This window comes from Primulina eburnea, chromosome 13, assembly GCF_022965805.1.
Source record: "Primulina eburnea isolate SZY01 chromosome 13, ASM2296580v1, whole genome shotgun sequence".
In the NCBI taxonomy this organism is placed as follows: Eukaryota; Viridiplantae; Streptophyta; class Magnoliopsida; order Lamiales; family Gesneriaceae; genus Primulina; species Primulina eburnea.
In genome coordinates this window covers 34,798,502-34,825,392 of record NC_133113.1, presented here as the reverse complement: position 1 = coordinate 34,825,392, position 26,891 = coordinate 34,798,502, and the positions used below count along the sequence as shown (strand labels likewise).

Below are 26,891 nucleotides of genomic sequence, written 5' to 3'. Positions count from 1 at the left end.
TGTATATTGAGCTTTGAGCTTGTAAGCTTGATTTTTTTCCCATCAAATTTAATTTTTCAGGAGCTTATGAGTCGATATACAGAGTTCTATTTTTTGAATCTTTCGTTTAAATCTACCAAACCGAATTTTCAATAATTGCACGAATTGATTTTATTTTTTTTATAATCGAAACTGAACTGAATTTTTACGTAGTGATAAAATCGATCTAATAAATTGATTTTTTTAAAAGAAAAAGTAACTTTATTCTTAAAAAATCAGGATGATTTCTTTAAAATGTAATCCAAAATATATTGTTTTATAAAGTAGCTAATTAAAAACTTAAAAAGTATTCTTTAAAGCTTGGTATCTAAAAACTTCAAATTTTGTTTGTGGGTGAAAAATGGTCGTAGAAGCGGATAAATTTTTTTTAATTTTGATGAACATTATAAAGTATTTAACTTTTAAGTTGAAAATGTCTACTTTAGGCTAAGTTTAAAGAATGAGAGATGCAAGGAAAACATAGCCCACAAATTATGAACAGGTCCACATAATAAATATCATTTAAAAGATATCGATTAAATCAATTAACCGATTTTTAAAATTCAGAAGTCAAAACCAAACTGATTCAATCGATTTTTTTAAAATTAAAAGCGATTTTCAAATTAATTGGATGAATAATAAATTAATTCGGTTTACTCCAGACTGCTGTATTTGGTATGACTCCTTATCGGAGCATGCGTGGAGCTTATACGAGGACTTTGAAAAAACCGCGGTTATAAGGACCTTTCGCAGCTTCCATGCATTTAGCCACTTAGGCGCGTAGGCTCGTCAAACACCCCCGCGGGCTGTCCTTTTCAGTCATACGAAGTTTCTCGTTTGCTATTAACGTGTAAATTTGGGCCCGTGTACCAGCCAAATATGACCAAATTATTATATTTACTCAACTCACATGTCTGAAACCGTCTCTCTCTATATATATGTGTGTGTGTAAACTTGCCCAAGTCCAAGCTTCTTTAATCATTGGTAGTTTCATTGGGATAAAAGATTCAAAAACAGGATGGGTAACTACATGTCTTGCACGTTTTTGTCTCCAAAACTCGGGACTCACAAGGCCGCGAGGGTTATCCTCCCGGGAGGCGAAATACGGCAGTTTCAGGATGCGGTCAAGGCGGCGGAGCTGATGCTGGAGTCTCCTGGCTTCTTCGTGGTGAATGCCAAGTCGTTGAGCCTCGGAAGGCGATTTTCTCCATTATCGGCAGATGAGGACTTGGAGTTTGGTAATCTTTACGTTATGTTTCCAATAAGGAGAGCGAATTCGGTGGTCACGGCGGCGGATGTTGCGGTTTTCTTGATGGCGGGGAGCTCGGCGCCGAAGAGGATAACCGGTGGGAACGGCGGCAGGATATCGCCTGAAGCGGTCGAGGAAGCTGCGGCTGATGATGGTGGCGAAAGTGGACGGCTGAGATTGAGTTTAGATGGCGTGGTACCGGATTATAAGTATAGGGTGGCTTCGTGTAGGTCGAGGAAGCCATTGTTGGATACAATTTCTGAAGAGCCCGTGTTTTCTAGATAATTAAATTGAATATAATTAGTTTATTTCTTATAGTTATTTTTATTTCTTTTTTAGTAGGTGGTCTTAGATCTTATTCTGCTATTATAACATGGCAATATATTAAAAAATTATGTAATTGTGTCGAGTAATAATAAAATCAAAACTTGGTCAAAATAATGAGTTACCTATGTTGTAATTTGTTTATTTATTTTAAATATTGGAATGGTTCTGGTTTTGGAATGGAACAATTCTTCTTACCAACCCAATGGAGGTTATAAAATTGAATCTGATTTCTAATCAAATATTTATGAATAGTTCTATAAGACTGAACGATCCGATATATATCTAAAAGACAATAATTTTTGTAAAATTAAAAATAATATTTTTTCATCTATTATTTCACAATAATTGTTGTGAATATTTAATTGTGTTTGAAATGTTTTAACGAATGTGCACGTGGAATTGGTCCCAACCTATAGTGGCTAAGTTTTTAATTATTTTATTCAACCAAAAAAAAAAATATAGTAATCTAATCAAACAAAAATGTGTGTGAGACGTTCTCACGGGTCGTATTTTACAAGACGGATCTCTTATTTGGATTATCCATAAAAAAATATTACTTTTTATACTAAGAGTATTTATTACCTTTTATTGTGAATATCGGTATAGTTGACTTATCTTACAGATAAAAATTCATGAGACCGTCTCACAAAAGATCTACTCATCTAATCAAAACTCAAAAACAATATTACAGAAATTTATATCAATATAATTAAACTTATATATAAAAAAATTAATATATATGCACACATCGTTTGTACATGTAACACACTAGCGATAACTCATTCGTACATATCACTTAATAGGTGTAGATAGAAACCACAAAAAGTCGACACCAATGGTTCTCGAAGTTGAGTAATTGGTTTCAAGCCGAAACTGAACATGGCAGTTTGGTTTCCGGTTCGGAACTCTCATTCATTTTCCATTTAAACCGAAACTAAAAATATATTTTAATAAAAAAAAACGTAATTATTAGAATTTGACTTTTTATGCCATTAAGGGGCAAGATTTATAAATTTTACCAATGAAGTATAGTTTAAAAGAATGTTTGAAACCTTTAAAAACGTAATTATTTGATTTTTAAAAAAAACTCGTTATTATTTTCTTTGAACTTATTATAGATAATAATAAAAAGTAGTTGTAACTATTTTCCAGTTTAGTTGAGGAAGTTAGACACTCCCGGTAGTTAAAAAGGCTCAAGCATTGTATCACAACATTCATTCAGAATAAGATTTTCATTCACCATTCTTGCTGTAATATGGTATCAGAGCTTTTTTTTTTTTCCGCACAATCTTCTTCCGCTTCGAGGTTGATCGACGGTAAGATTACATTCAGCGCATTGGTGAATTAAGATCTTTTTCATTTGAGTCTGGATCAGAGTTTTGAGCTCGCAAAGTGTCATATCAATGGCAACCGTGAACCCATCTCCATGGAATTCATCTTCCCGATTGGCGGTTGATGATCCTTCAAGTCCCTATTTTTTGCATCATTCGGATAATCCGGGGATCGTTCTTGTTTCTCAGCCACTCACCGGTGACAATTTTGCATCGTGGAGTAGAGCAATGCGGATTGCTCTCTCTGTCAAGAACAAACTGGGATTTATTGATGGATCGATTTGTAAGCCAACTGCTTCTGAAATCCATTTACTCAGCGCATGGGTTCGGAATAACAATATAGTCATCTCTTGGCTACTAAACTCAGTCTCCAAAGATATATCAGCAAGCATTCTGTTTGCGGACTCAGCAGAAGACATCTGGAATGATCTTAGGGATAGATTTCAGCAAAGCAATGGCCCTAGAATCTTTCAACTGCGCCGAGACTTGGTCACTCTTCGACAAGAACAAGATCCGGTTAGTGTTTATTTCACAAAAATCAAGGCTATTTGGGAAGAATTAAATCATTTTCGACCAATGTGCAGCTGTGGAAAATGTAGTTGCACTGGGGTCAAAAATCTTGAAACATATGTTCAAATGGAATACACAATGATCTTTCTTATGGGGTTAAACGAGTCATTTACACATATTAGGAGTCAAGTTTTACTGCTTGATCCTTTGCCACCAATCAGCCGAGTGTTTGCTCTTGTGGTACAAGAAGAAAGACAAAGATCCATTGGAAATCAAGGCGCCATGAATATCTCAAATCACAACATGGCGTTTGCACTCAAAAATGAACAAACTCAGTCACAATTCAACAACCGAATGCCACCAAAGTTTTCAAAAGGCAGGCCATTCTGTACTCATTGCAATTTTCATGGTCATACGATTGAGAATTGTTACAAAGTACATGGATTCCCACCTGGATACAAGACAAAATACAAAATGGGGAACAAAGGTCAGGCTGCTTTTGTTCACCAAGAGACTAATCAAGCCTCTCAGCAAGAGTCCAGGCCAAACAATTTTGGTCCAGCCTCAAATGCTTTCCAGAATATCGACAAGAATCAAATGGAACAATTCATGGCCATGATGATTCAGCAACTTTCCGCTACTGACAAGAAAGATGAACAACACGAGGGTGACAAATCTCCGGCTATCTCAGGTACTTGTTTATCCATTTCAATCCCAAGTACTCTGAATTCTTCCACTTGTTGGATAGTTGATTCGGGTGCATCTAGACACATTTGTTCAAGTGCAAATGCTTTTGTTTCGCTTAAGGCAGTGGAAAACTCCAAAGTAACTCTGCCTAACAATGCACATGTGGAAGTTAAGTTCTATGGGGACATTAAGTTGGGTGCTTCTTTGGTCTTGTTGGATGTCCTTTACATACCCGAATTTAAGTTTAATCTGCTGTCTGTCAGTTCCCTTATTGCCACAACGCAGAGTATGATCAGTTTCTACTCTGACTCGTTCATAATTCAGGACATGGCAGCCAAGAAGATGATTGGCAAGGGTAAGAGGATAGATGGCCTATATGTTCTGGATGCTAGCTCACTTTATCCAGAGGCTTCGATCAATCAAGTTGGGGCACAAATTTGGCACAACAGACTTGGACATCCATCACTGAAAGTCCTACAGAGTTTAAGAACACATTTTCCTTCTGATATTGCTGATTTTCAAAGCAACACACCTTGTACAGTTTGTCCAGTAGCAAAACAAAGAAAGCTACATTTTGTTCATAGTAATAATAAGTCTCCAAATGCTTTTGACCTTATACATTGTGACATATGGGGACCTTACCATATTCCCACAGTCAATAAACAAAGATATTTTTTGACTTTAGTTGATGATTGCACAAGATTCACATGGATTTTCCTCATGCAACACAAATCTGAAGCTTCCAGTAAAGTCTCCATGTTTTGCAACATGATTGAGACACAATTCAATGGAAGAATTAAGGCATTTCGAGCAGACAATGCTAAAGAACTTGCATTTACAGAATTATGTCAGAATAGAGGAATATTACATCAGTTTTCCTGTGTTGCAACACCGCAACAAAACTCGGTAGTAGAGAGAAAGCATCAACACTTACTTAATGTTGCTCGTTCCTTGTTTTTTCAGTCTCATGTGCCACTAGGTCTGTGGAGTGAGTGCATCATGACTGCCACTTACTTAGTGAATCGTGTTCCATCTCCATCTACTCAAAACAAGTCGCCATATGAACTGTTGCATCAGAAATCAGTTGACTATACACACTTACGGGTCTTCGGATGTCTTGCATTTGCTTCTACTTTAGCCGCTCAACGTGACAAATTTATGCCAAGAGCACGCTTATGTGTTTTCTTAGGCTACCCACCGGGTATGAAAGGCTACAAGCTGATGGATATGCGAAGTAAAGAAATATTCGTCTCCAGAGATGTAAATTTTCATGAGTCAATATTTCCCTTCTCCTATATACCATCTACAGAAGAGATCTTTGATCCATTTCCTTCAATTGTTCTCCCTAAACCAGCTCATATGGAGACACAAGATCCTTTGGACAGTCATATTCCATCGCATATGCACTTTGATCAGCGGTTAAATGAACCCATCCATGCACAAGTGACTCCACCTTCTGAGAACAATGTTCATTCAAACATACACATTGAGAATATGGCCACTGATACACATGATGAACCTGAAATCATGTCTTCTGATTCATTACCTTTAGCTGTCACTCGCAGCTCCTCAAGGACATCTAAACCCCCTTCCTATCTAAGAGACTATCACTGCCATATGCTGCACCACAATTCACCCCCATCATCGGCAAGTTCTTATCCCCTAACTCATTGCATCTCTTATGATTCATTATCCCAGCCATACAAGAACCTTGTGCTCAACATTTCATCTCATTTTGAGCCTCAGTTTTATCATCAAGCAGTCAAACTTGACTATTGGCGGGCAGCAATGAAGGAGGAACTAGATGCCATGCATGCTAACCACACATGGTCTATAGTTACTCTTCCTCCGGGAAAGCAACCAATTGGTTGTCGTTGGGTGTACAAAATCAAATACAAATCTGATGGCTCAGTTGATAGATATAAGGCACGGTTAGTTGCTAAGGGTTACACTCAACAAGAAGGCGTGGATTTCTTTGAAACCTTTTCCCCTGTTGCAAAACTAGCTACTGTCAAAGTTTTTCTTGCCTTGGCAGCAAGTAAAAATTGGGTTTTAGCTCAATTAGATGTTAACAATGCATTCTTAAATGGGGATCTATCTGAAGAAGTTTACATGGAGCTCCCACTTGGCTATTATTCCCATAAACAGCAACATCCAGAAGCATCAAAACTTGTCTGTCATCTTCACAAATCCATTTATGGTCTCAGACAAGCGTCTAGGCAATGGTACACTAAGTTTTCTCAAGCCTTACTGGATTCGGGATTCAAGCAATCTCAGTCGGATCACACAATGTTCATAAGAGGATCTGGCAACTCATTTCTAGCCTTGCTAGTATATGTTGATGATATCATCATCACAGGCCCTTCTCTTTCTCTTATTCAAGAACTAAAGGCTGATTTACAAAGCAAGTTCAAACTAAAGGATTTGGGTGATCTTAAATACTTCATCGGGCTTGAAATAGCTAGATCGTCAAAGGGCATTTACTTGTCTCAACGTCACTATACATTACAACTCCTTGAAGATTCTGGTTTACTGTCATGTAAACCAGCGAAAGTGCCTATGACACCACATTTATGTCTCAACTCTATGGATGGAGATCCCCTTCCAGATAGCACATCATACAGACGCATCATTGGACGTCTACTTTACCTGACTTTATCAAGACCAGACATCATGTTTGCAGTCCACAAGCTTAGCCAATTTGTGTCCAAGCCACGGACTCCTCATTTACATGCAGTACAACAGGTTCTAAGATACCTCAAAACTAATCCTGGCCAAGGAATTTTCTTTCCCGCAACATCTTCCATACAATTAAAAGCATTTTCAGATGCTGATTGGGCTACTTGCCCTGACACCAGAAAATCCACCACGGGTTTTTGTGTTTTTCTTGGAGATGCACTAATTTCCTGGAAATCCAAAAGCAACCAACAATATCCAAGTCATCCACTGAAGCTGAGTACAGAGCACTAGCAGCTACAACAAGTGAAGTGGTATGGCTCACTCAATTACTTCGAGATCTACAGATTACTCTTACAACACCAGCAACCATATTTTGTGACAATCTCTCCACAATTCATCTTGCTAACAATCCTATTTTCCACGAACGTACCAAGCACATCGAGATCGATTGCCATTTCATTCGTGACAGAATAAAGGATGGGTCTATCAAGCTTTTACCCATTCGTTCTCATCTCCAACTAGCCGACATGTTTACCAAGCCACTTCCCCTGTCAACTCTCTCACAACTAATGTCCAAGATGTCTGTCAAGAATATTTACAGTACATCTTGAGGGGGGGCTATTATAGATAATAATAAAAAGTAGTTGTAACTATTTTCCAGTTTAGTTGAGGAAGTTAGACACTCCCGGTAGTTAAAAAGGCTCAAGCATTGTATCACAACATTCATTCAGAATAAGATTTTCATTCACCATTCTTGCTGTAATAGAACTCAATCTGGACTAAAAATATATTAAATAATTTGATAAGTCGATAAGATATATTTTCCGAAAAGCCTTTAAAACTCTATAGCATCATTTATATCATACTAACAATTCATTAAAATTATAATAATATTATTAAGCTTAAATTCTCTTAAAAATATTATTCTGTTAACTGTTACTTATTTATTCTTCCAACTTAAATATATAATGTGATGTGGAATGCAAAGAGTAGATATGCAACCATTATCTTCCACTCGGTTCTCAATGACAATCAAGCAGCTCATCATTCTTCGTATCGGTAACAAATTATTCATAGCTAGAAGAATCCTATAGAAAATTTTCTGAAATGTAACGTAGATGCAACAATTTCTTGCAGTCTCGGGACCCCTGGGTATGACTGCATTATCAGAAACCTTATTAGATCAGTTATAACCGCAATTCATGGCAATCTTCCAGGTATTTGCATTCCTTCGATTGTCGAAGCATTGAGGATTAGGGAAGGTCTCAGCTAGATAAAAAAGATTTACACCTTTCGAACTCAATCAATCAATATCACTTTTGATTTGCTATGCCTTAAATTCCTCTGCACATGACTCATCCACCCTTAGACTCATTATTGAAGATTGCAAGTCCTACCCTTGGATATCCAAGTTGTTTCATTAGTTTTTGTTTGAAGATCAACGAATCATACGACTCATGCATTAGCTAAAGACATTTCTTTGTATGATCTTGAAGGTTGAATCATCCCTTTGTTTTCTGTAATTACCGATGTAATCTTACCTAATTTGGTTTGATATATCTCTACTGTTCTATTTATTAAAAAAATCTGATTTACGTGCAAAGCTCTTGGAGTTGACTCCAAAAAATAAAATTCTTGGGAGTCAACCAACGTACAGCACGGCACGGCGATCTCCTCAAATAAAAATCACATGAAGGTGGTGTTGATGCTTCAATTCTTTTCTTGAGCGACATATCCTCTAAGTTTTCCCATTCTTCCTTTTCTACTTTTCAAGAGTTCGGCTAGCTCGAACTAGCCTAGTAACGTAATTGGTCATAAAAAGGAAAAAAAAAATCAGTTAACCACAATTTTACATGTATTTGCAGTTCGCTCTTGATTTGGGAAAAATTATACATGGAAATAAACAAGATTACAGATTTTATGAAACCAACAAATCTCTTCGATCGGTATGCCTTATGAAATATGATCTCTCGTGCATGGGGAACAAAACTGGAGGGCAAGCAAGCTGGATTAGTTTTGAGTTTCGAATCCTATGAGAAAAAAATATTAGAGCTCAATCAATAAATCACTGAACAAATTAAGGGAAAAAATGGGGACTTTTTGTCAGTTCTTCGTTTATTTCTTGTCTTAGGTTTGTTCAGTAAATTATTATGTAACGTATCATATGAAGTATGCATTTATAGCCATGAGGTTTAAATAATGACCAATTTTATTGTTCTGTTTGATATTCTTAATTTTCGAATCAGGATTAGGTTATCCACAAAATTGAAGTATGACGATCTTTTAAATTACCTGCCCAACTAATTATACCCGATTATCAGGCTGAAACCGAGAAGTCGCAATCATATAGAGGACCATTTTGCTTTTTAATAATGCTTAATTTGTAATTGATATAATTATGAATCATTGCATGGCGATCAATAGTAAAGGATTTTGTAGTTCGAATTATAATTTCAGAATACTGCAGGACCTAATAATCACATTATATTATCAAGTCTCTGCAAATAAAATATTACTCCTCTTACACTAATTTTACACTAAGATATTACTTCTCTCACACTAATTTTATTGGTATGCTAAAGAAATGAATAAAGAAAGAAAGAAACAAGAAGAAAATAATAATTGCCATATTTGGTCGTGGAAGATTACCAACCAAACCAAAGAAAAAACCAATGACCTATTACACAGTTGTCATTTGTCAACAAAACACCAAAAAAATTGGTATGGAGACTGACGATTTTCACATTTTTTAGCAACTAACTCCACCACAATTAGTCAACCAAACAATTAAATTGCATACGTCCAAGTTTCTCGAAAGATTTTGCAGTCAAATTTTTTGGCGTTGAGTCTCTTCTATGATTAAAATTGATAGTGTGTTATTTATCAAGAAAATGGTTTTCAGTTGACAGAGTCCACTGTTGCATGGTTGAATATTTGAAAATTTAGCTTTGAGTAAGGATTAATTGATAAACTGCAGAAGTAATATTTCAGCCAACATCCCTTTTAGGCCAAATACGTATTGTATAGTTCTTTTTCATAAATGGGATTTTTGTTTTACTTTACTATTCTAGTCAAATATTTGACGGAAAGAAATGCGAAAGATAAGAACGAAGCGAAGAAGTGATTTCGTCACATTTTTCTTTTTAAACAACCAATAAAGAAAATCGGTATTATTTTTTTTTAAAAAAAACCTATGTAGCACGTATGTGTGGGTGTATATATATATATGAACTTATATATGGAAACAAGGATTTGAACTGGGGAGGTATAGGAACACTCTTGCTTCTTCCCCAAAACTTCGGCCTTCTCTAAGGAAGAAAGGATTTCTTACCTTTCAGATATCCGATTCCCATCTTGTAAGTCTCTTTTTCCTGCCATATTCATCTTTCCAAGTATTATTTTATAGTTCCTATTACTTTTTGTATGCTCTGTTTTTTTCGGTTTTGACATTGTATTGTGATAAAGATCACTTTTTTTTTCTACCGGGTATGCTCGATTTTTCTCCTTCGAGTCTTTCCCTGATGTCTTGCTTTCTTTTCTTGCTGATGAATCATGGGCTTAATTCTCTGTGTGCTTTTGTGACATGGGTTTTGTTATTTTTGGCGTAACTTGTTTTTTCGTCTCTTCTTTTCTTTTATCTTATCCTTTTTCCGGCTCTTTATCATCCAAGGTTCCTTTTTTGGGGAAAGAGCACACTTTATTAATTTTGATTGTCAAGTTTATTTTTGTCCTCGTTCTTCCTTCCTATTTTCAGACCATCTATTCGCGTTTTCATGTTCTTTTTATTTCCTTATTTTTGTAGCACTCATCTATTCGTTCTTAAGGTGGTTTCCTGCTGGTTTTTTGTCCATCTTGATATTTTTCTGTATTGGCGTAGCCAGAAAATGAGGCAAGGAGGTGTCAAGAAGAAGATCAAATGTTCTCAGGCGTGCAAAATTTGTTTTTGTTGAAAAGAAAATCACACATAAAAATTTCAAAGGCTTTTCATATATTGTTTGACCTGTCTACGTTCTCCCCTGTTTTCCACCTTGTTACTCTATATTTGTTGGGAAACTGAGTTTAAATGCTTCTTCAAACAAAGGAAATGAATGAGTTTCCAACAAAACTTTGATAGAACTTTTGTTTCATTTTCCTCAGGTTAATTCCAAGGACTGGTAGTCTCAGCTATTTTTATAATCAAACAGCTGATTGAAAATATTTGATAGAAGATGGGGGATCACTTTGTTTTACTTGTTGATCGCTTGCTCACGGAATCAACCTTGGAAGCTGCAATACAGAGTAGAAACTCGCCTAAACATGGGGAAAAAATCACAGGTGACGACGCGATGATTACATGTTCGTCCCACGAGGATTCTGAATCTAGTTTATCTCCAAGAAAACTCGTGGAGTGTAGGATATGCCAGGACGAAGATGTGGATTCGAAAATGGAGACTCCATGCTCATGCTGTGGCAGCCTCAAGGTTGGTTGCCCTCTTGTCATTAGTGTTGCCATTTGTTGTAAAGATTAAAGAATATATTATTTTCCTTTTCTATTTATGTTCTATTTATGTACCTGTATTATCTCTACACATATAAAACCGGTTACTCCATTTTAAATTAGCTATATAAATAGATGTGAACTTAGCCAATTCAATATTTTTTTCGCAGCATTTATAGAGAAGGATTCTCAAAACAGCTTATACTAATGTTTGGTTTAATTCCAGTATGCTCACCGTAAATGCGTACAAAAGTGGTGCAACGAGAAGGGCGACACAATATGTGAAATATGCCATCAGGTTGTGACTATCCGCGTAAGCTTTGTTTCGTTAAGTTTCAATTCTTGGTGGACTAATTCTTGTATATGATTGTTTCAGCAATTCAAGCCGGGATATACAGCACCACCCCCCATCTTTCGTTTGAGGGAACTCCCTCTGAACTTCAGGTACTTCTTGTGCTTTCATTGTCGGGGTCTGGAACTCATTTAGCTCGTAACTTGGTTGAAATTTACTCATTCATACATGATTTCTTATATCACTCAACCAGTTTAATCTAAGCAGGGGAAATTGGCAAATTACTCGAGATTTAAACAATCCTCGCCTTATTGCAATGGTTTCAACAGATCGCAGTTTCTTGGATCCGAACTATGAGGAGTATGCTTATTCGACATCAAGAAGTATCATTTTCTGTCGCTCGGTCGCCATAATAGTAATTTCTCTGTTTCTGTACAAGTTACACACGACTTGGCTCTATGCTGATAGGTAGATTTTTTAACAGCAGTTCTTTTTTTCATAATCTGTTTTTGCAGTTTATGGTTCTCCTAATTTTGCGGCATGTCCTTCCGATAGCTGTTAGTCGGGCAGGGAACTTTTCTTTCCCATTTATGATTGTAAGATCATGGAGTAACCTAAATCAATGGAAGTTATTGACAAATATTTTTCCTAATGTTTCTTTCAAAAATGACAGTTGCTGCTGCTAAGAATTGCTGGGATTATTCTACCAATATGTATTATACTGAAAGCAGTAACTTCTATCCTGCACAGACGCCAACAGGTAAAAAAAATCGTCAATCATTTCTAACTTTCATTCCACACCTGAAGAAAGAAAACATCAGAAAGATTCAATCTTGAATCAGCTAAAATCTTTCTTACTCAAAAGAAATATTTTGGATTCTTTTACGACAGGCTAATGTATCCGCTTCTTCATCTGACGAAGAAACCGGTTCATTGACTGTGCATCAGCATCGTATTATGACCGTACACTAACTGTTGGAACTGGATACGATGTTCGATCCTGTGATGTTGCTTTTGATCTACCTGACGAAGGAAGTAGCTGTCCAAAAAGTTCATCTATGGTGATGAATGGCGTTATGGTTTCATCCTATACACTGAACTCTTTTAAAGTTTATTATTACAGCATAAGTTTTGAGGTGGGATTTCATTTCATTATGCACCTCTAAAGAACCAATTGTACATGCCTTATGGATATCCAGAGCACAAATATTACAATTGTGAATTTGTAAAAAAAAAATACTAATCTTTCAGCGATATGATATATTATGGTGACACCAGTTTAGAATAGGTGTTGCATACTATTTTATAATTTCTTTTGAACATATATAAATATGGTTCGCTTCACATCAAAATTCAGAAAGAAAGAAAGCGACGCGATTTTGTTTTTCTACTGAAGTGATGTCCTTGTCTTTATAGGTGAGCAACTCCATGATTTTGCTTGGATTTGTTGACTATCGAATGTTAGGTTTGCGGTAATGAGGACAATTTATTGGTGTCGTACGATTAATTAGATATATGAAAGTTGGTCGTTATTAATTTCAATGTAATGATTGAACTCAATTATTCAATATATGGATAGTTTTTTAAAAAATATTGATAAGGTCAATCAACGTTATAGTTTGGATGAATTCAAAACGTCCCAGAATGTGACGTTGGAGATATAGGAAGAGAGCGGGCGGCTACTGACTTTTATCAATCCAATGGGAACCTAGTTGCTTGCTTCTCTCAATTTTCTTCTTCATCATATTTATCATTAATTATCATTTCAGATATTTATAGTTATCAGGATGACGATCAGAATGCCAGTGGTTATATTATATAATATATGTATCGGCCAACGATTTAAACTGTTCCAATAGATATTTTTTACCAAGTACAGTAAAAAAGATTTCATTTCGTAGCAAGTTCATGTTTTTTCATGGAGGAAGAGGAAGGCTGCTTGCAGCATTGGTTGCTCTCCCCTTTCCCTCCCCACATTCCTACAATTTCTTAAAAGAAGCATAAGTTTCTACAGTGCTCTCTGCATAAAGAAATGGATTTTCATTCCTCCCATACACAAAAGAGCTTCGATCTTAAATTTAACCTCCACATCATTTTCTACCTCTTACACTATTCTACTCGTGGGAAAACCACCAGATCAGCTGTTAAACTAATTTGTTGGCAACTATCAGTCTTTCAAAGTGATCAAACTTTGGGTGGATACAACGAATCAAAACTAATCGAGAAAGTAAGGTACGAACATTTTTAGGGGTTCACAACTCTTAGGCTCCACAAGTGTCGCATACAGATATCAGTATGTAGGCGCATGAATCTGATATAACTCAAACCATTCATTGAATTTAGTTTAACTGACTACTCGATCGTGACATAATCAAATGGGTGAGAGTGTATTCTTGCATAATTGTCATGTCCGGAAACCACATTCCCGTCCATAATCAAGTGATATTGTCTTCATTCATTTTCAAAGAGAGGCGGTATTTGGTTTTAATCACAGAGCTTATGATAGGAAACTCCAAGGTCGGGAGGGATCTCAAACGAAAAAGGTCGCAACTTTAATGCATGATATTCCTGTGACTGTGGATTCAGTGCTGTCAAGAACATCAAGTAACTACCCAAATAACAATTCAAATCGGACATAAAACTTGATTCCGTGCCACAAAACATGGAATTGGAGTAGAAAAATAGGCATTATCCAACGTGAGCAGAGATGTGTTTGGTTTTGTCTACTAGCCTCAGTTAACCAAAAATGAAAAACTACAAGCCATTTAGCAAACAAGGAATTGGACAAGTAGAGCTGCAGAATATGATCCGTAAAAACACATAAAACCAACTCTACTTTTATAACCAATGCACAAGTCAAACACAAGAAAGCACTCTTTGGAAAAGACACGCCAGTAAAGCAGATCAAGAATCATCTTTGCAGCTAAAATATCATCATCATTAAATAAAGAAGCCTTTTGGCATTGACAAGACTAAGAAAATTCCGTCATCAATTCGATGAATTTTTAGCATAAGCAGCACCCAAAATTTTCCTTTTAAAATTAGGAAATGAGTCAAACTGGAGTGAGTCCCCTGACTCAATAACAAAACTTTGTTTCCCAACAGACCTAGACATAAATAAAAAAATTCAGCAAAACTAAAACCCATTCCTCAATTCACTGTAACAGAAAGACTCTACTTCCACCTCACTCCCTACTTGAGTCTTGATGGTAAGGCCACTGACACCTGCGACAATCACTGAGGAAGCCAATCCTATAAACATGCCGTGCTCTACAATCCCGGGAAGCCTCAATATGGCATCACTGGCTTCGTCTAAATCCCCGATATCCTTCTCAAAATACAGGTCAATGACATAATTTCCGTTATCGGTCACGGAGGGCTTCCCACTCTCTGCACACTTCCGAAGCTCCCCCACACAACCAGCATAAGAAAACAGGTTCACAAGCCTGTTCAGCGAATGATTCCAACAAAAAGGGATAATCTCTACCGGCATAGCCAACTCACTACCCCCGATATGCTTCACCAATTTGGATTCATCTACTATAACAATGAATTTCTTGCTCACGGATTCTACCATCTTTTCCCTCAGTAACGATCCACCGCGACCTTTAACTAGGTTCATGGCTGGGTCCACCTCATCAGCTCCGTCAATGGCTAAATCGATAACAGGGTGAGAGTCAAGATCCGATAAAGGAATCCCCAAAGACAACGCTTGATCAAAAGTTTTGGTCGAAGTGGGTATGCCAACAATATCTTTAAGCTCCCCCAGACGCAGAAGCTCTGCAATTCGATCCACGGCGTGTTTGGCTGTAGATCCGGTGCCGAGGCCAACGACCATGCCAGATTTGACGTGCTCCACCGCCTTAAAAGCGGCGATTCTTTTCAAATCATCCTGTGTGAGGGAGACCGAAGACGGAGACACGGTGGATGTTCCCATGAGAGTAGGCGGGTCGACCGCGGTGTGGGATTCGGAGAGTAAGACATGCGAATGTGGGTTGGCTACTGCCATGGCTAGGTATCTAGAATTGAATATATAAATACCACAAAAAATCAAAAAGGTAAAGAATTGGGTTCCCAAGTTGAACGAGGGAGGATAAGAAATCGAATGGCTATAACATGCTCCCAGAAACGCATCGGGACAATGCAGCATCAATTGTATGAAAAGGAGAGAAAAATCTATGAAACGTTTGAAAACAAAATATAGAAGATTTTATGGGCAAAGAGCAGATATTAGATGCGAATCCAGATCCTCCAGCACACGGTGCTCTGCATCAAACGGCATCGTTTATTCTGATTTTTGGCATGGCCCTGTTTTAGTAATCCTTAAAATATTTATCATATTAAATTTATTTTTTAAATAATATTTTCATTTTTATATTGTTTGCATTTCCATTATTTCTTTTGTGTATTTTTACAAATTTGTCATTTTTAATATATTTTTTATTAATCATATACTTTTTCCAAAGCATTCATGTTATAAATAATAAATTAATTTCGATACAATATTCATAATATAATAATAATTACATAAACACGTTGTTTATGGTGTGAGTATCAAATTTTAGATAATTAAATATATCAATTTTATATAGTTTAAGGATATGGTTATCATTTAATTAAAAATTAAGTTCGGAAGTAATTATTCTTTAAATACTTAAATTTTAGTTTGTCTTAACTTTAGACTTATATTTTCAAACACTATCAACTTTAAATTCTAACTGATTTCAAAATAATATGAAAACACTCTCCAAAACACTCTCTTTTATGTAAGACAAAAACTTGTATGAGACGGTCTTACGGATCGTATTTGTGAGACGGATCTTTTATTTGGATCATTCATGAAAAAGTATTATTTTTTATGCTAAGAGTATTACTTTTTATTGTGAATATGAATATGGTTGATCCATCTCACAAATTAAGATCCGTAAAACGGTCTCATATGAGACTCACTCTTTATATAATATAAAAAGCTCTCCAAAACACTCTCTTTTATGTAATTAGTAGTGGCCTAGTTTATTAAGTAAACAAAACACACATTTTTTAGAGACAAACAAATGCCTTTTTTTTTACATTGTTTTTTTTTGTCTTTCGTGTCAAATATTTGTACCGGATTTTGGCATGGCTTCTGAAAAAAACTTGTCCACAACTTTTCCTTAAATTTATTTTATAAGAAATTATATATATAGTTCAATTCTATTAATTTAAATTAATTATTTTAAAATTAAATAGTATAATAATATGTTTATAGTTAACTTTATTCATATCATTTCTCCGAATTAAATGAGTATTGTCAATTTTTCTTTTGTCAATAAATAATTTTTTTAACAATATAACACTATTGATATGCTATTGCTTGAATTAAAACTTATAATATTTTCATCATGAAGTATCTGATAAAACTAAAAGTTAGTTACATAATGTGTACTCAAAACACGAAAACAACTACTCCATAATATGCATCGGCTATATCTTTATTAAAATTCATGACTTCAAGAGAATATTACAGATAATCAAGTGACATCTACATTAAATAAAAATATAGATTATAAATTTATAACTAACATTTTCACCTCCTAGGAAAGGTTTTTTTTATTTATTTATTTTAAGATTTTTACACATAATTTTTTTAAAAATATCAATAAATTTCATATAATCAATAATTCGATAAATTTGAATCGACTTCCAGTTGTTTAAAGAAATACATGAGATACCAGAGATACGGAACAAGATACGTGCAATTCATCTTGTGTTACAGTGTCCTATAATGATCGAAAAAATAAGCAACTAGATAATTTTTGTTTCCAAAAGAATATCAATAGTAATAATCTACTTACCTTGACTCTCAATTTTTCCTCATTTTGATTGAAGTTCTACATAATTATTCAATCGTCTCGATCTTTTCATACCAATTCTTTTCTTGAATTTTTTTGCTTGTTCATGGAAAGTCCCATAGGTGATGTCCTGACACCACTAATGTTGTCTTGACTCACTTCCATCAAACGCATTTCCATGATCTGCGTGGTTAGATCAAACACCAAATTATGCACCAAGGAGAAAGTTGATGCCTGAACGAATGCTTCGGTTGCCAGTCTTACGAGCATTCTACAAAGTTTTCTATATCGTTATGTACTTGGTAGCTTAAGATTTTCTTCGACTTCATTGCTCATATAATTGTGTATCACTCCACTCCTAACTTTGTCGTCTACCTATTCAAGTTAAATGCTCTAGAACTTTATTTTACGTCTTTCACATCATATACTTTAACAACATTAAAACATAATAATCCATGCATCTCAAATTTTTGACAGCTACATGAAATCACAACACGACTACACAATAATCCAGTCATCAAAATACTCATAATTGATTAACATTCTTGCATCAACCCAAAAAAGATTAGTTATTTGTTCTTCCATATCCATCTGATTAACTTGATAAAATGATGGATTTCTAGATAATTATTATTGAAAATATGGCATCAGAACAAGCAAATTTCCTACCATATTTTTTTTCTTTTGGATTGAATATAGTTTTTAGCATATAATATGGTGTAACAAGACCATCTCTAGTCACACACGAAAGGATCCGTATCCGAATAAAGGCAACAAAACGAACATAAAGGAGTGGCGCGAAATGGAAATTTTTTAGTATTGATTCCATTCCACCAAATATTTTATTCTGAGAAGATAAGGAGATAATACGATGTTTATTGAAATGCGTGTAGGAAAATGGAAATTAGGGCTAGGGTTTGTGAAATGGGTCCAAGAAAACGACGAGGAAAGGGCCGCGGAAGTGAATATTTTGTGTGGGTCAAATTATGAAATTCAACTAACCACTAAGGAAGTTTATTTAATTTATTAAATAAGAATATTTTAAATCCACAATGATAAATTTGAAAGTTGAAAAATTCTGTTAAATCATTTATTTGTATTTAAAATGAATGTCATTCATTATGAGACATATTTTTTCAAAAAATCTAATATATGCATATAAGTATTATTTACTTACGTAAAATTTGTCATCTAAATCATCATATTTTGATTATTATTTCATGTAGATGATAATATAAAGTGCAAGAATAATTGCTACTCATGGTATCCTAATCCAAGCATGAACCAACGACATAAACACAATACATTACCGGATCAGTTCAATTTTTTCTCCGTGCCGGCCCAACCTGGCCTAATTGGTACTTTTAACGGTGAGTGATTAAGGCATTAATTGGATTGGATATCTAAATTGAACTAATCACCCAATCAGGCCCAATATTCAGCCACCCAATCAGGCAATTACTTAAAATAATTAGCTTTCCTTTGTGCGGGCGGCATTATGCTATTAAAATTACAACTCGCACAACACAATGGACCAGCATTCTTAAAGAGACCAGGATTCTTAAATTTTGAAAAGGAACACTACAACACAATATACAGATCACATCCGTTATCGCAGTTCAACTCAAAGAACAAAAAGAAGAACAAAATCGAAAGAAAAAGTATTGTATGTTTAAGCTAAAGCTCTCCATGATCAGCAGAAATCGGTACCTCAACTCTCTGCTCGGATAATTCCTCCATGAGTTCAAATTCCTCATCTTCATTATCCGGTTCTGAAATCGCATGTTGTATCCCATGAATCACCAGCCATTCACTTTCATACAAATCCGGGGATGTAATAACAACCCCATTCACCATTAATGTTTCATTATCTTCATCTTTTGTAATCTCCAAGCTGAACCCTTCTACATTATTCGAAATCACTGTACCATTCACCATTTCATCAAGATCACTCCAGCTCACTTTACACGGAACCAAATGCCTCATGAGCAAAGAAGAGTACCCCAGAAAATCCCCTGAAAACCGTACTAAATCCAGGTCAGCTGGTGCGAATAGAGTCCACTTCATCACATTGTTCTCTGTGAAATCCCCTCGATCGAGGAACCCCATGATCTGTAAATCAAGAAACGAGGCAATTATGGAATACCCTCTTGATTTTAGGACACCAGATGCATCCTGGAATCTTGAAACTCGCTCCAATTTCAGGCACTGGAAATCTGCTGTTGTGTCAGTTTTGGTAGAATTTGCGAGGGTGAAGTTTAGGTTGAAAAAGTCGTCGATGGCGTACGCTATTACCCACCCATCATCGAAAATGGGCGATTCAGAGACCTTTACGCCATTTATTGAGATATCATGGCTACTTGAAGAGGTTACAAAAAGGTGCCTGGAGGGGGAGAGAGTGGGGATAGAGGAGGAGAATGGGAGGGAGAGGAGAGATGAAGAAGAGAGTGAAAGCGGAGAGAAGTGCAGGAGAATGTGGGCCAGGGAGGGTTGACCGTTGTCAGAGAAGGCGGAGTTGGGTGGAGAGAAGATTGTCAGGGCGGTAGTGGTTGTGGCGGAGGAGGAGGGTAGGGGGAGGGAACGAGCGATGAGTTGGAGTGTGAGGGACATCGCAGTATAGCCGGAGTTGGCTAGAGTATCGACGGCGTTAAGGAGGTATTCCGGCGGCCGAGGCTGCGGAGATTGAGCTGTGGAGAGAGATAGGTATAACAGGATGAGGAGAGAAAGTAGGTTGTGGGAGGCCATAGCTGTGTGCGAGTTTGCAACTGCTGGCAGTTATGATTTGTGTACAAATAGCAGATATTTAGCGGGAGTAACTTGCACACGTGGGAGTCTTCCATTGATTAGGTGGTCAACGGAATGTGGATAAAACCTTTTTTCATAGAATGAAATTAAATTACAAAAACCTATCAAAAAAACTATATAATTTTTATAGACGATGCAGCACAATGAACATAAATGGATAAACTAAAGCTGTTGTTTTTGAAAAGAGAACATTATTTCGGTGAAAAAAAAAATACAAATTAGTGTATTAAGATTGTAAATTGACTGATAACATGATAAAAATAATAGAATATGTGGAAGCTTTACTCTACCTAAAATGTTATTTTCCCTTTGCGTGAGAAAAAGACGTTGAGTTGTGGTTGAGTTGATTTGCTATGAAATAATTTTTAAGCTAAAATAAGAAATTTATCAGGTTGTGATAATTGGAACAAGATTATATTTTTTAAAAGTACACACATTTAGTTTGATTATATATACAGATACGTAATAAGATTACTATTTTTTTTTTATATTTGGTCAACGTAGATAAAGGGTCTTATCCAATGCAATTGAATGATTATTTTGATGTGTTTGTCTACATAATATGATTAGCCCTCTATACAAATCTAGCAAAACATATGGTCTATCGATATTCCTCCAACACCAGTGTTTGCATATGGTCTATCGAAGGTCCTACGTTCGCAAAATCCAAGTCCGCGTCAGCTATTTTGTATAACAATGCCCCATATCCCTACCCAACCGGAGATCCGGTGAATGAGGTTGATAGCAAGATCATGAAATCATCATATAACAGCTAGACACGAGTAAGACACGACGAAGAAAATACTGAGTATATCGGTCAAATATCCATCTCCAAACCCATCGAGTGCATCCACCACAAGTTACAATGTAACGTACGAGTATACTAGCAACATCGACGAGCCTAGCTACAAATTTGTGCATCAATGTAAAACCCTTCGGGGCAGCGGTGACATAGATACTTAAGGCAGGTGCAACGGGGATTTGGACAGTGATAAATCTAACCGAAGATAATCACCCATTGCACATTCATTTTGGGTTTTTTGTGGCCTTAAATCAAACAAAATTGGTTGAAGTGGACAAGCACGCACAAGGGGAGACGATAGAAGTGCCCGCCCTTGAGAAGAGATGGAAAAATGTGTACAAGATGAAGCCTGGATATGTGACAAGAATTTCTCGTATATTCATCACTCCAATGAATCGAATCCTTTTGATGCAACAGCCGAGCCTGGTTACGTTTATATACACTGAATTTTCAGATATTAGAACACGAGGACAACGTCCTTATGAGGTCTTGAAATTTATCAAGTGATATTGTTGAACAAAGGGGTGATTAATCGTTACATGGTCCTGTTTGGGACTGGGAACGAAAGGTTGTTAGTAGTGAAATGATTTTTCTTTAAAAATAAAAACAAAGAAACAAACAAAAGAAATGAAAATAAATGATGAAAAAATAGTTTTTAAATGTATAATTAAAGGTAACTCAACTCCTGTCAGTGATAATTGCAACTTAATATTTTGTATATATTATGTACTTTAATTGAATAGATTTTCGAAATTATGTTATAGCTAAAGGATATCATAGAAAGAAAACTACATGATTTTCTAATTTCTTATAATTTTACAGCGAACGTTTGATACAAAATATAATATAATCATTTTTAAATGACAAAAACTTATGTGACACGGTCTCACGGGTCGTATTTGTGAGATATGTCTCTTATTTGGATCATCCATAAAAAAATATTACTTTTTATACTAAGAGTATTACTTTTTATTGTGAATATGAATAGAGTTGATCCGTCTTACATGAGACCCACTCTTTTTTAATATGTTATTAGTAAATATTGGCGAAATTTTTATTTTGGTGAATTTTTGTTGAAATATCATAATATTTATGTAAAAAAACTACACTGGCTGATGAAAAATAATCATATGAACAAAATTCATAATATAATGTGTAACGAAATATGATGATTTTTAAATGAAGAATTATATAATATATATATGGCAATTACTTTACTAGGTCTAACGATTTATATGAGGTGAATCTTTAATATTAAATATTAATAAACCGAGTGTGTATTGTTTCAAAATCTGGATGTGTGCAGAAAAGTAAACCATGAAATATATTCTTAGGTGATTGATTATTCATGAGAATTCCAATTCAAAACCCGAACATCAAAATGGACCAAGACGCGAGAGGAGCAAGGCCTCGACAAACTTATAATTTGGTTTCTATAACTTTTGACATTTAATATATAAAAATTGACAAAAACTTGTGTGAGACAGTCTCACGGATCATATTTATGAGACGGATCTATTATTTGAGTCATCCATGAAAAAGTATTACTTTTTATGTTAAGAGTATTACTTTTTATTGTGAATATGGGCAGGGTTGACCCGTCTCATAGATTAAAATCCGTGAGACTGTCTCACATGAGACATACTCATAAAAATTTAACTTCGAAGTTTATTTATGAATCGTTTTTTATTTTGTAAAAAAAATCAATTTATTGTTCAACCCACTGTTTTCAAAACCGGACCGGACCGGACCGGCCGGTCGGACAGGTTCAACCGCGAACCGGCCTCCAGACCGGTCCGGAGATAAAGAAAAAACCGGAAAACCGGTTTACCCGGAAAAAACCGGTTAAAACCCGGAAAAGTGCTGTTTATTTGGATATTTGTTGTAATTTTCATCTTAAAAATTAAGTAAAAACTATAAAAATATAAATAATCAATATTTTACTATTTTATTTATCATATAAAATAAATAAAATATTAATTTTATTTATCCGGTTCGACCGTTCGGTGGAACCGGTGGAACCGGTTGAATCATTTTTTAAGGCTTGAACGGTTTGATTAACGGTCCGGTTATAAAAACACTGGTTCAACCTAACAACAAGATTTTCCAGTCCACGACATCATTCTCACCAGAAATGAGTACACGTTTCTCAAAATAAGTTATTGAACAACATTACTTCTTCTATGCATCGATTTTTAAACTCATATTAAAATAGAGAAAAGAAAATGTAATTTTCTTATTCAAAATTAAGAGGCCGAGAGTATATTACAATGCAGTGTTCATACTTTGAAAATGTGTAACAAAATATTATATCATTTTTCAACTATTCAATTTTATGTCAAACAAAATTCGGGAAAAAATTATATATATTTTTATTATTTCATTTGACTGTTTGAAATAATTCAATGGTCACGATTGCGCTCGGCTCGTACATAGTCGTACTAGTCCAAAAGGGACATTTTCCTTGGTCATTTTTAAATATATGTTTTACTATATAAAATAGTGCACCAATTGATTAAAATAAAATGATGTAGATGGTGACAAATTGGTGTTGAATTTTCCAATCATAAAGTCGAATATGCATATAAAGTCCAAAGCCCACATGCATTATGACCGGAATCTATTGGATCCACACCGTGATTAACGTTATTAGTCATTTTCACCCCACATGACAAAACATGATTAACGAAATATTGGTTTAATATATCATTTCAAGGATTCCTATCAAATTATAAATTATCAATTTTTTTTTTTAACACGGCTCGGCTTTCTTTCTTTTTTTGACATAATCAATGGATCCCAAACTAAATTGCTTGCTCAATTTTCTTTACCAAGAATATGCACACGTATCACTTCATTCAGCGGTGGGCTATAGCTTTACCTGTAATTATAAGAAACTAAAATTGTTCAATATAAAGAGCTAAATCCCTTTTTTTTTGGTCGAAAACAACAGGAACTTATAATAAAAAAGTTAAGGAAGAAAAGGATAAATTGCCCATCAATCGCCTGGCATTTTCTTAAAATAATATTTTTGTGTAATGTCAAAATCATTGTTTTATTTTGTAGAAAACCCAATATATAAGTTAGTAACGTGTGAACACAACAAGCCATTGTGGTCGTTGCTAAGACACAAACACAAGGTTCTCCGTAATCCAAATCCATCCCCCACAAGGCAAAAAAGTAGGATGAAAGATGTGACCAAGTACATTTTAAGACAATAAATAAATTTAGATATATTATTGAAGCAACTTAATTTGTTGTCATATATATTTTTATAATTTTGATCATACAAAAATTTGTGTGAGACGGTCCTATTTTGTGAGACATATATCTTATTTGGGTCATCCATGAAAAATTATTATTTTTTATGATAAGATTATTATTTTTTATTGTGAACATTGACAGGGTTAACCAGTCTCACAGATAAAGATTCGTGAGACTGTTTCACAAAAGATATACTATTTTGATCATCTATGTTTTCGAATTTAGTTTTAACCCGCTATCTTGATTTTTCATAATTTCATAAATTTTTTATAACGTAACAACAATGTAGTCCTGACATGGTGCGTTACATTCACGCTCTCGGCGAAAAAAATACCAAAATACAAAAACTTTATAGATTTAAGACTAAAAATAAAATGTGATAACGTAAAATATTGAAATCATAAAAAAATTAATATATAAAACTTAAAAAGCAATTTTTTTCTATTATTAAAATAAAAATCAAGTAATTGTCCACTTTATCAATATGTTGATAAATACAATATGATGGTTGTTAGATGGAAAAAAAGGCATAAAGATGGAACTTGATCAATTGTCAAAGGTACGTCCCGTTTTTCAAAATTGCGCTCTTTATTTGACCCCGTCGGCCTAGCTCAAGCTCATTCCTTCAATATCCCATAACTCCCAACCATTAACAAACCTCCATAAAAACATTACCATTTCTCAATCTTTCATCCATCTTATAGTTCAATTATCGTAGGCCTTTTAATCACGAAAATTAAGGGTCCAAATTAGTGATAATGGGGAATAGTTTGGGAGGAAGAAAGAGCGTGAAAGTGATGAAAATCAATGGCGAAACCTTCAAAGTGAAGGCTCCAGTGCAAGCCGGTTCGGTTTTGAAAAAATACCCCGGCCACGTTTTGTTGGAGTCGGAGGCGGTTAAGCATTACGGCATCCGGGCGAAGCCGTTGGATCCGGGGCAGGAGCTGAAGCCGAAAAGGCTATATTTTCTTGTGGAGCTGCCTGAGTTTCCGGAGGAGAGGGTCACTCGGAGGGTGCGATCGGGGATTCAAATGAGCGCCAAGGATCGGCTCGAGAGCTTGCTGCTGGCGCGGCGATCGTCTTCTGATCTTTCGATTATGAAGCCGCCGAGCATCGCGTCCGAGGAGGAGGAACAAAGAGCGAGGGGAGGAGGAGGAGTGAGGGTGAAGGTGAGGTTGCCCAAGGCCGAAGTGGAGAGGCTGATGGCGGAGAGTAAGAGTGAGGATGAGGTGGCGGAGAAAATTATTAGCCTTTACATGGGGAGCGGCAGCGTTCCAGCTGCGGCTAGCGGAGAGTTGCGGCGGCGGGATCTTGATGCCGTTAAAGCGGCCCCTAAAGCTCGCGAGGTTAGTTTTTACTTATTATTTATTTATCCAATTACTATTATCATTATTATTATCTATTTTTTTGTTAATATTATTCCAGATTTCATGGCATGTTTTAAGGGGCTTCCCATTTGAAATCACGTGCTTTTATTAATTAATTAATTTATTTATTATTATTATTATTATTATTATTATTATTATATGCAATAACAATCCATACATGCTGAGAAAGTGTATATTTATAGATTATTTCATTTTTACGGGCGTCGAAAATAATTATAAAGCTGCTAATCCTCACGCAAATAAGTTAAGAATAAAAGTATTATACTTTTTCAATATTTGATTTGGAAGGAAATGTTTTTTCTTATTACTTATTATTTGATAAGGTTGACATTACACAACTTCTGAAACTGTTTTATTACCAAAGTAATCGCTGGAAGAGTTCTCTCATAATTCAGTTTGACTGGTCAGTGCACGACCGGGACATTCATTCCAATAATAAATTAAACTTATTATGCTGATATGAATTATACTCAAATTATCGTTTTCGAAGTTCAGCGGTTTGTTTGTATATTAAATGCAAGAAGTTGCTGCACATTAACCTGTTTCTCTCGTACGAGATTTTGAAATTCAAATGTAGTAAATGGCATGGTCATTCCAACCTGAAACATTTCTGGTTAATTTTTTCATCATTTGTTAAAAATTTATATGTTTGTTCGATAAAAATAATTTATTTTACCTGTACGTGCCTGTCGTTTGAATATGTTACCTATGATGTGACAATGAGTGGTCCAAATCGCTAATGGTTCGATAAGGATGAAATGCATGATTTCCGAGACGAGATACCGTTTGCATCAAAATTTCCCTATTTCGGTCATTGAATTATTTCATTCTTGTCATTTTCTGCAGAAACGAGTGGGATTTATGCCAATTCATGAAGGAGAGATCCAACTGGCCGTGGCGTCTTAGTAGCCAAGACCAAAATCGGGATTGATTATTACATATCCAATATTTTGTATCATCTCTCCGAATTCCGCGTGAGATTTCTCGGAAAAGTTTGGTTGTTTTTGTACATTAAAAATTCTGGATGCTGAGATTCTTAGTTCAGCGTGGGAATTATGAGAGAGTATGTATCGTTTTTATAAAACTAGTTCACAATAAACATAGAGGAGCATGATTTACTACTATAGGGCACTTGTTCGCTTTAATTTGAAAAGCTAAAATTGATATCTATGAATCCCACACAAAAATGAACGCGATGGATGTTTCGTAAACGCGAAAGATTAAAAAAAAT

General features: G+C 35.3%; 5 protein-coding genes across 9 annotated transcripts; 3 read left to right on the top strand and 2 right to left on the bottom strand.

The window, feature by feature from the left end:
• The first annotated feature begins 1,036 nt into the window (after positions 1–1,036).
• Positions 1,037–1,552, top strand: LOC140810529 (uncharacterized). The gene has a single exon (XM_073168365.1). It carries the CDS (start codon positions 1,037–1,039, stop codon positions 1,550–1,552), a length of 516 nt encoding a protein of 171 aa, XP_073024466.1.
• An 8,448-nt stretch (positions 1,553–10,000) lies between these two features.
• Positions 10,001–12,956, top strand: LOC140810719 (uncharacterized). Of its 5 annotated transcripts, none has more exons than XM_073168601.1 (9): positions 10,022–10,157; positions 10,679–10,727; positions 10,939–11,261; positions 11,505–11,576; positions 11,655–11,722; positions 11,838–11,985; positions 12,086–12,166; positions 12,244–12,330; positions 12,462–12,956. In XM_073168601.1, exons 3-9 carry the CDS (start codon positions 11,010–11,012, stop codon positions 12,540–12,542), a joined length of 789 nt encoding a protein of 262 aa, XP_073024702.1. In that variant the 5' UTR covers positions 10,022–10,157; positions 10,679–10,727; positions 10,939–11,009; the 3' UTR covers positions 12,543–12,956. The 5 variants fall into 5 exon arrangements, with proteins under 5 accessions (XP_073024698.1, XP_073024702.1, XP_073024701.1 ...); XM_073168600.1 differs by having other exon boundaries at positions 10,679–10,809; XM_073168599.1 differs by having other exon boundaries at positions 10,604–10,727.
• A 1,442-nt stretch (positions 12,957–14,398) lies between these two features.
• LOC140810109 (probable ribose-5-phosphate isomerase 1) lies at positions 14,399–15,806 on the bottom strand. Its single transcript, XM_073167921.1, has one exon. The coding sequence runs from the start codon at positions 15,718–15,720 to the stop codon at positions 14,707–14,709; it is 1,014 nt and encodes a 337-aa protein (XP_073024022.1). The 5' UTR covers positions 15,721–15,806; the 3' UTR covers positions 14,399–14,706.
• Positions 15,807–17,442: 1,636 nt separating this feature from the next.
• On the bottom strand, positions 17,443–20,161 carry LOC140809745 (putative fasciclin-like arabinogalactan protein 20). Its single transcript, XM_073167465.1, has 2 exons — positions 19,112–20,161; positions 17,443–17,584 (listed from the first exon to the last, which is right to left on the bottom strand). Exons 1-2 carry the CDS (start codon positions 20,144–20,146, stop codon positions 17,471–17,473), a joined length of 1,149 nt encoding a protein of 382 aa, XP_073023566.1. The 5' UTR covers positions 20,147–20,161; the 3' UTR covers positions 17,443–17,470.
• Positions 20,162–24,806: 4,645 nt separating this feature from the next.
• On the top strand, positions 24,807–26,778 carry LOC140810744 (uncharacterized protein At1g66480-like). Its single transcript, XM_073168626.1, has 2 exons — positions 24,807–25,618; positions 26,507–26,778. The coding sequence occupies exons 1-2, from the start codon at positions 25,031–25,033 to the stop codon at positions 26,564–26,566; spliced, it is 648 nt and encodes a 215-aa protein (XP_073024727.1). The 5' UTR covers positions 24,807–25,030; the 3' UTR covers positions 26,567–26,778.
• The last annotated feature ends 113 nt before the right edge of the window (positions 26,779–26,891 follow it).